General features: G+C 47.3%; 2 protein-coding genes across 5 annotated transcripts; one reads left to right on the top strand and one right to left on the bottom strand.

The window, feature by feature from the left end:
• Positions 1–349: 349 nt before the first annotated feature.
• On the top strand, positions 350–2,728 carry LOC119224924 (small ribosomal subunit protein eS17-like). Of its 2 annotated transcripts, none has more exons than XM_037482400.2 (5): positions 350–433; positions 1,005–1,156; positions 2,025–2,130; positions 2,254–2,319; positions 2,601–2,728. In XM_037482400.2, the coding sequence occupies exons 1-5, from the start codon at positions 431–433 to the stop codon at positions 2,676–2,678; spliced, it is 405 nt and encodes a 134-aa protein (XP_037338297.1). In that variant the 5' UTR covers positions 350–430; the 3' UTR covers positions 2,679–2,728. The 2 variants fall into 2 exon arrangements, with proteins under 2 accessions (XP_037338297.1, XP_037338303.1); XM_037482406.2 differs by lacking the exon at positions 350–433 and adding an exon at positions 730–752.
• Positions 2,729–2,775: 47 nt separating this feature from the next.
• On the bottom strand, positions 2,776–13,066 carry LOC119224810 (sodium/potassium/calcium exchanger 1-like). 3 transcript variants are annotated; one of them, XM_037482200.2, is made up of 13 exons: positions 12,950–13,066; positions 11,829–12,375; positions 10,169–11,291; positions 8,694–8,861; positions 8,158–8,266; positions 6,727–6,780; positions 6,447–6,497; positions 5,920–5,979; positions 5,193–5,299; positions 4,773–4,982; positions 4,505–4,594; positions 4,258–4,424; positions 2,776–3,745 (listed from the first exon to the last, which is right to left on the bottom strand). In XM_037482200.2, the coding sequence occupies exons 3-13, from the start codon at positions 11,114–11,116 to the stop codon at positions 3,496–3,498; spliced, it is 2,214 nt and encodes a 737-aa protein (XP_037338097.2). In that variant the 5' UTR covers positions 11,117–11,291; positions 11,829–12,375; positions 12,950–13,066; the 3' UTR covers positions 2,776–3,495. The 3 variants fall into 3 exon arrangements, with proteins under 3 accessions (XP_037338097.2, XP_037338107.2, XP_037338115.2); XM_037482210.2 differs by lacking the exons at positions 11,829–12,375; positions 12,950–13,066 and having other exon boundaries at positions 10,169–11,792; XM_037482218.2 differs by lacking the exons at positions 5,920–5,979; positions 6,447–6,497; positions 6,727–6,780.
• Positions 13,067–13,146: the final 80 nt, after the last annotated feature.

A 13,146-nucleotide genomic window follows, 5' to 3' on the forward strand; every position in this document is an offset into this window, starting at 1 on the left:
TCGCTATCTCCGTTAATGAATGACCTTTAATCACTGGACCTCGTTTCCCAAAAGCAGCTTTAAGCTGATGTGCTCCCAGGTCACATGGAATTAAACTTCACATGATTGTTTTAAGCTTAAGGGCAGGTTGACTAGATACTTTATACTTAGAAGTTGTAGTGAACAGTTCCCAGGAGTTTGTTAGTTTATTCCAGATGCTTACAATATAAGTAGTAACAGCCAATGTGTGTTTTTTTGTTTTAAAATGTTAAAAACAGCATTTATCTCAACATTACAAACGCTGCACCGGTTTGTTGGTGCACTTCTCACCTCCCGCCGCTAGTTGTCGCTGCTGGCCGCGTGTCACGTGCTCACTCGTTGGAAGGCAGTTGTAAACTATAAACTTCCGGTATCGACTTCCGGTACCCCTCTTCCGCCGGTCCGAGTCAATATGGTGGGTAACGCAGCGAACACTTCGCCTCCCGAGTGCTTACAATCCTTCTCAATCCTCACTGTGTGTCGCCCCACCGACCGGTTAAAAGTGTCCCTCTGCACCCGAACGGTCCAAAGGTTCATTAACGCCGGGAATGGTTGCCTTAAGCCGGCGATAAATATACGTAAACAAGCGCTAAACGTCACGGTCATACGAGCTAACGGAGAAGCCTCCGTGCTAATCGCTCCTTATTAGTTTTTTTTTTTTAATCTCGACTCTACTTGTTGCTCAGAGAAGAATCACCCGTTTAACGAAGGGTCGTCTGTAGCGTTTGACAATGGTGGTGTGACACAAACTCACGTTATCTTTAAAGCTGACTTGATATTCACTGCTCTCTGTTGTCAAATTCTACTTCACATCTCACTGCTGAAGAGTTTATTTTGCAGCGTTATGATTTCTGAGTAACATTCTCGCTGTAAACATTTGTTTTGACCATTGCATATAACGCGATTTTCCGCCACGTCCCTGTGGTACGTTTCACCACTGAACGTCTCAAGGTGCATGAACACTGAAGGGTCTCGTTTCTCTTCAGGGTCGAGTCAGGACCAAGACCGTCAAGAAGGCCTCCAGGGTCATCATCGAGAAGTACTACATGCGCCTGGGCAATGACTTCCACACCAACAAGAGGGTGTGCGAGGAGATCGCCATCATCCCCAGCAAGCCTCTGCGTAACAAAATTGCAGGGTAAGCAGACTTTGCTTCTACTTATGTGTGTGACAATGTAAAGCAGCATGAAACAATAGTTGCATGATGGGATATCTGTCATTTCTTTTGCAAGAGGACGTTCTAAGTTGCAGGTCTTTTGTTTAGTTTCAGCACGTACTGCGACATGCTTTATAAAACACAATAGTATAGTCATAGCTCCTCGAACCTGTTTGCCACGATCAATGCTATTCGTCTTCTTCTCGTGGGTCAGAACCGCATGCAGGCTTGCATTACTTTTATTTTTTTACTGCGTTTTTCCTCTATGGAGCTTCTCGAGGGCCATTCAACGTTTGTGGTTTAAAGCTGTCCGGATGTTGCATCTCAGACATTCGTTCTTGTCTCAAAGCAGAATACAGACGGAGCTTTTAGGGGTTGATGTTAAAATGTGAGACGTCTTGAGCCACTGCAAATGTTTGTGGTCAGCGGAAGGGAGAGCGCAGGTCTTTCTTCAGAGTGAGGCAACAAACGGCCTCGGAGGATTCAACTGTTCTGGCAGTGGGTGTTTTTATTGAGAAACCAGATTTAATTGAAGAAACTCGGGTGCCGACTCAGTTTTGATGTTTTGTAGTTGCTTGATATGAGTTTGTATAACTGTTACTTTGTGCTTGTTCAATGTGGTTGTTTTCCATTCATATTCTTTGCCTCAGGGACTTTAATACTTAAATTGTTATGACTGAGTTGTCCAAAATGCTCATTATAGGTTACCAACGTAATGTTTTAAAATAGCTAATGAAACTTATTTAATTAAGAACATATTTGTAATATTTAACCAGATCCCCAGAAGAATAAAGTAGTTGCAGTTGATGAAGACTGAAGTAATGACCACGTGGTGCGGTTTGTCCCTCAGGTATGTGACACACCTGATGAAGCGCATCCAGCGCGGCCCGGTCAGAGGAATCTCCATCAAGCTGCAGGAGGAGGAGAGAGAGAGGAGAGACAACTACGTCCCAGAGGTCTGTCACACATTCAGTAACTCGGAGGCTAGAACTTTTTTGACTCTCCAGGTGTCGTGGAGAAAGTTTCGAACGTGTTTGTAACAAACTTTCCAGATGGTTAATTTGTTTTTTGTCCTTCAGATCTCTGCTCTGGACCAGGAGCTCATCGAAGTGGATCCAGACACAAAGGAAATGCTCAAGATGCTGGTGAGTACAAATTCTGCTGTAATAATAATGACTGGTATCAACCTTTCTGTGATGTTTTTAATGAATACATCTAATGTCGTACAAAAACCCCTCAGGTTGAATTTATCACATAAATTATGCCTGGCCAGAATAGACCACGTTTTGATGAATAGCATTTAACGTTAATGTTCAAAGTTAGCATAAAATGTATGGATTTGATCATTAGAAATAAAGTTAATAAATACACCTGTGATGACTAATTCCTGTAAATGTACCTACATCTCATGTTGTTCTTCTTGTAGGATTTCGGTGGCCTTTCCAACCTCCAAGTCACTCAGCCAACTATTGGAATGAACTTCAAAACCCCACGAGGATTATAAATCATGCGGAATAATCCTTAATAAAGAGACATAATTATGTGACATAAAAATGTTTGTTTTTTCAGATGTTGTGAGCATCACATGTGACACGTCATAGTTCACTGTTAAAAAAATAATTTATTGCAGCATGGAATTTCAATTTGAAATATTGATAGTTTCCCTATCAATTACACATGTTTGCATCGACTTCAATCCGACAAGTTAACAAGACAGTAACACCTGACAACAATTTTCTTTTGTCACAGCTAAGACAGTCTGACACAGACACACACGTCACTGTCTCGGTTATGTTGACAAAATGAAATATTTGTTCACACAAATTGTTCCACGCTGAACAAACACGACAGTTTGGTTGAATACAGAACGGTTTTAGAGATGATACTGAACATACAAAACTGAAGTTGCATCCAGTAGTCTTGAAGGGCTGCACGATGAGTGTGAAATCTTTACTGGTGTTATGTATTTAAATAAACATTAGAAGGGAAACTCCACCCACACTTAACTGAAACCGATGCTTGCATTCCTAGAACCTTTTTTTTTTTTTTTTGTGGCTAACCGCAATAAAACGAAAGCTCTTTATGAAAACACCTCCTGGACTTCCTCCTGCACAATTCTCTACGACAGAAAAATCCACGGAGCGTTGCGGTGATTTTTTTGTGCTTGCATCCGGACCGACGTCTGTGTTTCTGACACTTAACGGATCATCTACAACAAGCGGGACATTGCACTGTGGGGTTGTTGGAACAAACTGAAGGAGCACTACACAAACCGACGTCAATCTACGCTGGAGGCGCTTTCCCCTCTTTTTGTCCTGAGCTCAGATGGAGACGGGGCAGACGAGGACGCGGTCCTCCAGCATGACGCTGAGCACGAGGAACACAAAGTACAGCGCGAACATGGTGAGGCCCAACTTTCGGCTCATCTTCCAGCGGCAGACGGCGATGGAGATGATGACGAAGAGGAGCATGAGGAAGAGCAGCACGATGGCGCAGAACAGCCCGTTGGAGCTGACGCCGACCGGCTCGCCGTTGTGAAGCAGGGTGTAGATGAGCCACGGGACGGGCAGACTGAAACCAGGGGACATCTGTCAGAGCGCTGGACGGCAGGGAAAGGATGCAAGTGGGCGTACTCGGATTCTTTTTATTGACGTACTTGCTTCGACTCAAACAAATCTAAGCGAAAGCAGGAGTTTCCTTACGTTTTATCCGCTTCTTAGAGCTGGTGTTGGGAAGCTTAACGGGTCATAAGTCCTCTCTGATATCCACATCTAATGTAAATCAATGCAACCCGCGATCGACAATTAGAAAGATTGTGGCATCCGAACCCTGAATCCACCACATTAAATCAACCTGAGACACAGCGGATTGATCCGGTGACCCTCTGGAGGCTTTATGTCGGGAACCACTGGACATAACCAGCTTCTGCTGACGCGCCGATAAATCAGATCAACGATCTGATAACCTCATGCATACACAAACCTTTTTGAAACACATGGATGGTCATACTCAAGTGGAGTTATACTTTCCCACCGCTGTCGAGCTACTTGGGGAAAAGCAGCTCATTGCAGCTGCAAACTCACCCGACGGTGATGTCGAAGATGTTACTGCCCACCGAGCTGGACACGGCCATGTCGCCGAGGCCTTTGCGGGCCACGATCACGCTGGTGATCAGGTCGGGGATCGACGTGCCGGCGGCCAGGATGGTGAGGCCCATGATCTCCTCCGAGATACCGATAGTCTCCCCCACCTTCAGAACAAGAGCGCAAATAAATACCCCGGGGAGCCCTTTGGCGTTTACCTCGGCAGCGGGGGGGGGGGGGAACCGACCTGATGAGCCCACCACACCATCAGGTAGGAGAAGACCCCGATCCACATGATGGAGCCGATAAACGACATGGGGAAATAACGCCTGGACTCCTGGAAGATGAGACACGACTTCAGAGAAAACTGACACAGAACTTCATTACGGGCCAAACATGTTTGTGATGAGGGACGGAGGAACGTGGCCTTCACTGGACGGGGGGGGGGATCCATCCACTTTCCAACCTACCAGATGGAAGGGTTAAAAAGAGTTCCAGTTTGAGTGTGTCCTCACCGGGTTCCGCACGTCGGGCAGCGTGAGCCACAGCGGGAACATGATGGGCAGCAGGAGCAGGTAGGTGACCTGCTTCTGTCGGGTGTCCGGCCACTTCAGGGACAGCGGTTCACTCTGCTCCTCACCTTCGTCGTCACCGTCATCATCATCATCGGACTCTGCGCTGTCCTCGTCGCCGCTGTTGTCCCCCTCCGACCCCCCAGCAGCCACCTGCAAGCACAGCGGTGCTTCACATTTGATCAATGACCTTAATCACGATGTGAGCACTTCTGACCCTTTTCACAATAGACCTTTTAATTATTATTCATAGGGGCCTACACACAGGCAATTTCACGGTTTCAATTAACATAAATAAACTTCACAATAACTCAATCTAAAACAGATGTGAGTGAATAAGGGTTTGCGGTCCGGGGTGTGAACCTTGGACTCGTCTGGCGGGTCGGCCTCGCTCTTCCTCTCTGCCCCCTGAGGCTGAGAGGTGGACGCCTCGGCGGCTCCGGGGGTCTCCGTCGGCTTCGGCTCCTCGTCTGGAGAAAGGGGAGCAACACACAGAATGATATCGCCGCGAGTGGCATATTTACGCTGCATCTCCCCCACAACACATCGGTCAGATGTTCAGACACAAACTGCCCACGCGCACAATGTACAATCCTCAGAAGACGTGGCCCTCGTCTGGCAGGAGGAGCTTTTTGTTCCGGCCTTGAGTGCTCAGAGATAAGCGTTCTCCAGTAGTGGAGGAAGAGGGATTCTCCCACACAGACGCTACGGCCTGCGTGTTCATCTCCTGATGAGCTGATTGTCTTTGCTCTGAAGGGCCTCATCGTGACGCACAACAGCCCCGACCTCACCTCCCCCCCAGTGGAGAGGCTGCGCTGATTGTGGAGAGAACAACCTCCTTCAACCCTCAAAACCCTCGGTGATGAACGATAAGCAACGGACCTGCTGCGCTTCCAGCACACAAACCTCTAAATAAAGAAAAAGGATAATGGAAAAGTCTGCTGGGGCAGAGAAACGGGCCGAGTTTGTGCTAAGCTAAGCTAATACCCTTATCCTGCTCATCTCATGAAACCGATACAGATCTTCTTGTCCGTTGGCTTTTACCAAACAGTTGGATTAGTTTAAAGCCGAATTCTGACATGCGTCTCACCTTCAGGGAGGCGGGGATGTGACTCGCTCTGTAATTTGCCCGGCTTAACTTGGTTCTTTTCTGCAATCAAGAGAATCAGCGCTCACATGCAACAGGAATTATTTCTGAAACTGGTCCAAGGGTAAATTTATCCACGAGCAAATTCTGTGCAACCAAGTCAACATGCCTTTGACCTTGTATGGTCACACTCTGGCCATTCTTAAAAAAGGTCAACATAGAGAAACTCAAGGACTGGAGCCAATCATTTTCATGGCAATTTAAGTAAACTAACCAGACTTTTCCGAAAAATGCAAGACATCGCTCATACTAAATCAGAACTACTGTAATTATTATTATTATTTAGTTCATACATTAGTTTTCCAGCCAGTGTGTGAAAAAAGGTCAGAGATATTCACAACTGCATGCAAACCAACACACATGCGACCATATATCCAATAAAAAAACATCCAAAACCAGTTAAGAAACATTTCTGGGACAAAAGCAGACCAGATAGAGCACAACAACAACAACAACAACGGGCGTCTCACCTTTCGTCTGTACTGACCTCTCCCCTGTGACATCACCATTAAAGGAGGTCTCTGATTGGCAGAGACACACGTCAGACTAAACTATGACCAGTCATGTGACACTCGATGCACATGCAAGGAGTTTACACAAAGTGAAACCAGACGAATGGTTTCTCATTACAACACCATAGGGATGACTTTTTTTTTGGTTTGAGTCACTCGACGAACTCGTTGACCACAAATCACAACAAGACACGACACGACGGCGGCGGCGAGGGGCAACTGGTCGCCGCTCTCTTACCTCTTCTCGCCTTCCTCGGGCCGCAGGTTTTCACGGCGCCTCTAAGGGCGGACTCTAAGGACGGAAACCCACAGCTTTCAACTTCCTATTACGGCAGTCGCCCGTCTGGGCCGTCAGACGCAAGCGTTTTCTTGGTGTGATCCGGGGTTTGTTGATGACAGAATGTAAGATGCGTTGCCGGAGGGATACAGAGTTTTGTAGGTACAACGTCTCTAAGTTGTAGTCCCATTTACACCTGGTTCATACTTTTTCATTCATCAGTTTATAATTGATTAAATTCATTAAAGTGAAAACCATTTAAATCAGACTTTTGTCAGGTTTGACGTCCGTACGTGATGCTTTTTTAAAAGGGAGAACTTTTTGACAATAACTTGTGAGTATTTTGGGAAAAGGCTGCAGACTACAGCTGCTAATGTCCTTGGAGAAATAAAACAGTGACGGCTTTCTAATGATATACCAACATTTCCTTGAAGTTTTTTTTTTTACTAAAGTAAATAATCAGAATATTTCCTCCAAAGCTGGATTCATGCAACTTAACAGAAAAGCAATGGTTTAGATATCAGGAAGATTAAACCCCCCCCCTCAGGATGCTCACAGTCTACCGGAGCCACTGCCCCTCCACACGGGCTCCTCAGAGATAAGGAGCTTGGTCTGTGAGCACGCTGGCTCTTATATCCAGCTTTTATTAGCCTGTATTGAAAAGCTGATTAAGGATCAGTGGTGGCCGAGTGGTGTGCAAGCGAGGGAACGGAAGCCCAGGGGGGGGGGGGAGAAGGGGTAGGAGGAAGGGAGGGCGGGGGGTTTGAGGACGGGCTGAAGGTCGCTGTGGTTCATTCACCGTGCCGTGACTTACAGGAAGGTACAGGACAGATCAGGACAGAGCTGAGGCTCTGCATCCTGGAACATCTAGTCCATCAATAATTGAATCATCAGCCTCACTCGCTTTTTAAGCAGATGTTCGGCTATTATCTTATGTATTATATTATTGACACAGAATTACTAGCTAAGGCCCTTCTGCATCCAACAGCACGGTGTGCAGTGGGATATTCCAGAAAGGTGTTTAAATGCAATTTACACAATCAAATAATAGTTATATTTATTTACAATTAGTGACGTTTCTTTTTGCCCCATTCTTAACTTTTAAGGGCTGAGAAACTGAAGGAAATTGAGATGCATCATGTGTATCATGGTCAGATCTCCTAAATGCTCTCTTTGCTTCATTTGTTTTGTTGTATTTTGCACCTTAAAGCCACTGCAGATTTATGGGATTCTATGCAAGGCCTAAATTCACAGCAGTAGACCATAGTCAACAGTTCTTTCTTCAACGTGAGACTGATTACTGGAAAAACCCTTTAAGGATCAAACGCAGGGTTGCATAAATCCTTAAAAGCTGCTCAACCAACAGCCTGAGAAATGGCCTCCGGTTGTTACCTTCTCCCAGAGGGTCCAGCGTGTGGATCATCAGCTGGAAGATGGTGCTCCTCAGCGAGGTGTTGTGGAGGGAGGCGGTGCTGCCGCCTCGCTGCAGGACGGGACGGACCTACACACCAAGTCACAAACCACACGCCGGCCGTCACTCCCACGCATTGCAAGGCTTTGAAGGCCAGCGGCACCGCTCTCTTTTGGGATATAACGAGCAGTGCGATGGCAACCTTTTGAATACCTCTACTGAACTATAGCATAGTTATAGTAGGAGTATTTCAACCCTTAGCAAACTACACTGTCAACAGCTCCTCAGCAGAAGACGTTTTTTTTCTGGGATGCAAGTAAATAAATGTTGTATTTAGTCCAAATGAGTAAGTATCTCAGGTAGAATGAGAATTAAGTTGCCAACATTATAAGAGGCTAAATTACTGGAAATAAGGTGCAATACATCGGAAGCTCCAACACTGAAGGCTATTTAATAAATGACCAAAAACGAAGAATGTCAAGCCGACTTCAGTCCACACAGCAGCAGTCTTCCGTACCTGGAGTGATGCTTTTTCATCCTGCGGGTCCAATGTTGGTTTGTTGCGTTGAGGGGAACTCGGAGGTGGTTCGGGTTCTCGTTTGGATTCATCTTCGGCCTTCGGTGCACCAGGAGCAGGTGGAGCTGGTGGAGCAGGAGGTGGAGGAGCCGGTGGGGCTTCGCTCACCTGTAAATTCAGGGACAATTTAATCAGTTAACCCGCACCCCGGTGTGCACGTGTTTTTAATTAAACATGTGCACAAAAATGAACTTTCAAACAATTCTGCATCAAACATTCAGTTGTTCCGATTTGACTGCTGGCAGATAGGTCAAGGTGACGGGATGTGACACGTGTCATTACAGAAGACATGTGACCCTTCTGGAAAACAAACCAGAGACTACATACTGGGACTCCTGGAAGAGGACATTTTAGACGCCAGTGGTACTGACCCATTAGTGTTTGCAGCATGTGTCTCCACGTCCAGTGTCTTCACTGGGGGAGCACGTACTGACTGCAGACGCGCTTTGGGCTAATTGAAGAATGTGCTGCCGACACTTGAAACACTCAAACGCAGCTCTGCATGTTAATCACGGGGATCAGACATCCGCTGCTTCCCGGGGGGGGGGGGGCAGCAGGAGGCCGTTTGGTCTTCAGGCATTCTGCATAAAACCGCCCTTCAGAAATAGAATATTCCTTTGTCTGCTTTTAGTTCTGAATGAAATGACCTGTGTGCATACTGGTATTTCGGGGGCTGCGGCAGAGACAATCACTTCATTGCAGTGACACCTGGAGTCCTTTCTGTTCAGCATCAAAGGATTTCACACAAATAAATGGCATCACCTGCTCAGACCCACAAAATCACCGTGAGTCTTTCATTGCATGTGAGCGGGCAGCAGTTCTAACTGTGAGGAGATGAAAGAGTAGAAAATATTCTGTGTACAGCTGGAAGTCGATCTGGAAGCAACACGTCTGCAGAGACATCTCTGTTTTCTCCATCTTATGATTGCTGGTCTTTTTTATGGGAGGGGGGGGGGGCTTGCAGAAACGCAAAAATTGTTTTCATTTAATACTTCAAAGTGCAGTTATGTGTCATTTTTCTTCATACACAAGTTCTTTGATGGTACTACAAACGCTAGAAAATTAAATATCTCTACTTTCATTATCAGAACTGTTTTTGATTGTTTCTTTCTGTCGATGGGCCAATCAAGTCTCTTTAAACCAAATTACACTACAGAGTCATTGCTGCTCTTGACAGAAGGAACATCGGTTTCCACTAGATTATTTCCATTACACGTATTGAACGTTATGAATTGTGGCTGTAATCAGTTATTAAGAACTGCCAATGTTGAATGGAGGATTGCATCTACATGATGGGACACTGAGGCCATCTGTCTTTAGATTAAAATCGGCTTTGATGGGACAGGCAGAGGAATGTCAATGTGAATTCCATGACATCCATCTTCCAGCAACCCCCCCCCCCATCACCAACTGACCTTCTCCGCCTCCTCCCCGGTCCACACCTTGACGATGCTCACGTGCCTGTTGATCTGGGTCTTCACCACGTGCTCGATCTGACTGTTAAACTTCATGAAGCTCACGTAGCTGATGTAGCCCAGCAGCAGCAGCAGGCTCTCCCACCACAGGATCACGTTGTCCAGGAAGAAGACTATGAGCATGATGAGGTCCAGGATGTAGAAGGAAACGTCCCTGAAGAGCGGCCACCAGGTCAGGTGCAGCATCTCCCGGGAGAAGATGGCGCACATGCCGATCACGAACAGGATGTTGAAGACTGCGGAGCCCACGATGGTGCCGATGCCCACGTTGCTGTGGGAGATGAAGACGCCGATCAGGGAGGTGAAGAGCTCCGGGGCGGAGCCTCCGGCCGCCATGAAGGTGGCCCCGGCCACGTCGTCAGAGATGTCCAGCCTGACGGTGATGACCTCCAGCCCGGGAACAAAGAACTCGTCACAGACGATGGCCAGGGCGACAAACATGTAGATCATGCCCACCAGGTGCAGGGCCACCCATCCCTGCTGCCGCTGCTCCACAGAGAAGAGGTCCTCGGGGTAATCGCCCTTCTTCTGGGGGGGCCGCGGTGGGGGAGGAGGAGGAGTGGCCGCGCTGGCCAGAGGCGGGGAAGTTGGAGGAGGTTTGGGGGGTTGAGGTTCTACGTAGATACACTGTTCTATGTCTGTCCTGTTAACGATCATCAGCGGAGGAGGTGTGGCGCTCTCGGGGGGGACAGCCGCCTCCCAGGTCGTCTCGTTGGACGCCGTCGACTCCCGAACACTGACCTCCACGACGTCATCGGCGAGGGCGTCACCGGCCCGGGGGGAAGCCTTCAGGGTCAGCGCGTAGACGAGACAGATCAGCACGCCGGAGACGAGGAGGAGGACGCGGCTGCGCTTGAGTCTCCTCCTCGGAGGCGAGTGCACCTTCATTGGCCCGGTGGTCTGGACTCCAGGCGGGAAGTTAAGTCAGATGCATTGCTGTTCCTCGATGGTTCCGGCTCAGTTGTTTGGCGAGAAGACGCCGCCGACAGGGAGGAGACACACACGCACATACGCAGAGTGGGTTTCATCTTTTGCAAGCGGGCAGCATCGGTCTGTGGAAGGACTGAAAAAAAAAAAAGAGAAGATAAAATCACATCCTCATGCACGTGTGTGTATGATGTCAACTTTGCTCACATGTCTGCAGAGGAAGATCTACTGAAGAGAGGCGCGTGTGTGTGTGTGTCTATGATGGGGAGAGGGGGGGGGTGTTGATAGGGGATGCAGACAGCCACCTGTTACTATGGCTACATAATCACACAGGCTTTGGCTGCTCACAAAACAGGAGCGTAAGACGCGTTGACGCGTTGAACGCGGTAAAATGGAACAAACGGACTCTGGTCATTTGAAGACAGGGCGGCGCAGCGACGAGATGAGATCGGGCAGGAAAAACGTCACTGAGCCCGTTATCCGGGTCTCCCTGTTAACCAACCCGTCACATAGGTAAAAAAAATCAAAAAGGGTGGGCTGGGGCTCGAGGAGGCTGGATTAAAGGAGCCCAGCACGGATAATCGATCACACCCCCCACATAAGAAAAAACAAATACCAACAAAGACATAACTAGAAAGCAGCTGTGTGCAGTGAGAGGTTTTGCGCTTCTTACCTGTAGCGCCGGCTGCTCGAGCCCTCGCCGCCCCCCCCCCCTCACCTCACCTCCCCCCTTCTGCCCCCCACCCTCCCTCCGACACACACACGGTCCCTCCAGCTGTGCGTAACGGGCGCAGAGATGCTGACTGCGGGGTTTGGGGAGCTACAAGGGCGCACGGCATGTCAGGGCTGGAACGGAGCTCAGCATAATGCCGCTAAGAGGATTAGGAGCCGAACACCGCCCCTTCCTTTTCCTTTCACGCGCACGGGCACACACGTGCGCGCGCACACTGTATCGATACGCCAGACCCGCGGCGAGGGGGGGAGAGCTCGTGCACGGCTGGAGGTCGATTACGCTGATAAAAATAATCTGTCCGATCGACTTGGGTTGAACAAAATAAAATAATTTGAATTTGAATTGAATTTGAACATGTTGACCAGAGGCATCTGCAACCGAGGGGTGTTCTGCCCATTCTGACTCCCTTTACACAAAGAATCATTGAGCTGGTTTCAGGTAAACGATCCCGATCCAAGTGACTCAGAGCCAGGTCCTGTTACAGCATCTGAAAATGAAGTTCCAATGATTCAGAAAAATAGGCTACAAACACAGAATTTTAAACTAACTTGTTCATGTTGTTGCTGCACTAATTTCATAGTTTATTTTCACAAGATATATTTATTTCTGTATATGAAAAGTGTTTGTTATATTTATATTAATAAATACAAATGAATGAAATGTATTGTCCTTGTTAAGGGCTGTTGACATGACAACTGTGACTAAGTATGTAACGTACGACGTCTATGGCCGATGCAAAATGGTTTAAAAGTGAAAGTTTTTTCAAGGTCTATGTTTAGACCCGTTTTGGTACAAATGTGTACGTAATTTCTTTCTAACCCTATAAAATAATGCTATAGCACAAAGTAGAGGACGACATTTTACCGTATTAAAAATCACGCTTAAAACGTGGTCTAAACATAGACGTTGAAAAAACTAACGGTACTTTAAGGCCATTGCTAACATTAGCTTCGAGAAAAGCAACTGGTTTACTTAAATTCCAAGATAAGACATCTTCAAAGGCTGCAGTATCTAGCTAACGTTAACTCACTTTACATTGCTTCCGTTAGCTGCTTTCTTACCTTAAAGTTCAGTCCGCAGGAACAATGTCAGGTTGACGTTGATGTTCCACAGTTGATGTAAAATGGCGGAAATGGCGGAGAATTACAAGAGGAATCGGCCTCTGAAGTAGAGTCACGTGCCACCACTTTGCCGCGTAAATACAACAATGCAATGTTTGTCTCTTCAGAAGATTGGCTTTACACAGATAAGGTTTGTT

This window comes from Pungitius pungitius, chromosome 4, assembly GCF_949316345.1.
Source record: "Pungitius pungitius chromosome 4, fPunPun2.1, whole genome shotgun sequence".
NCBI lineage: Eukaryota > Metazoa > Chordata > Actinopteri > Perciformes > Gasterosteidae > Pungitius > Pungitius pungitius.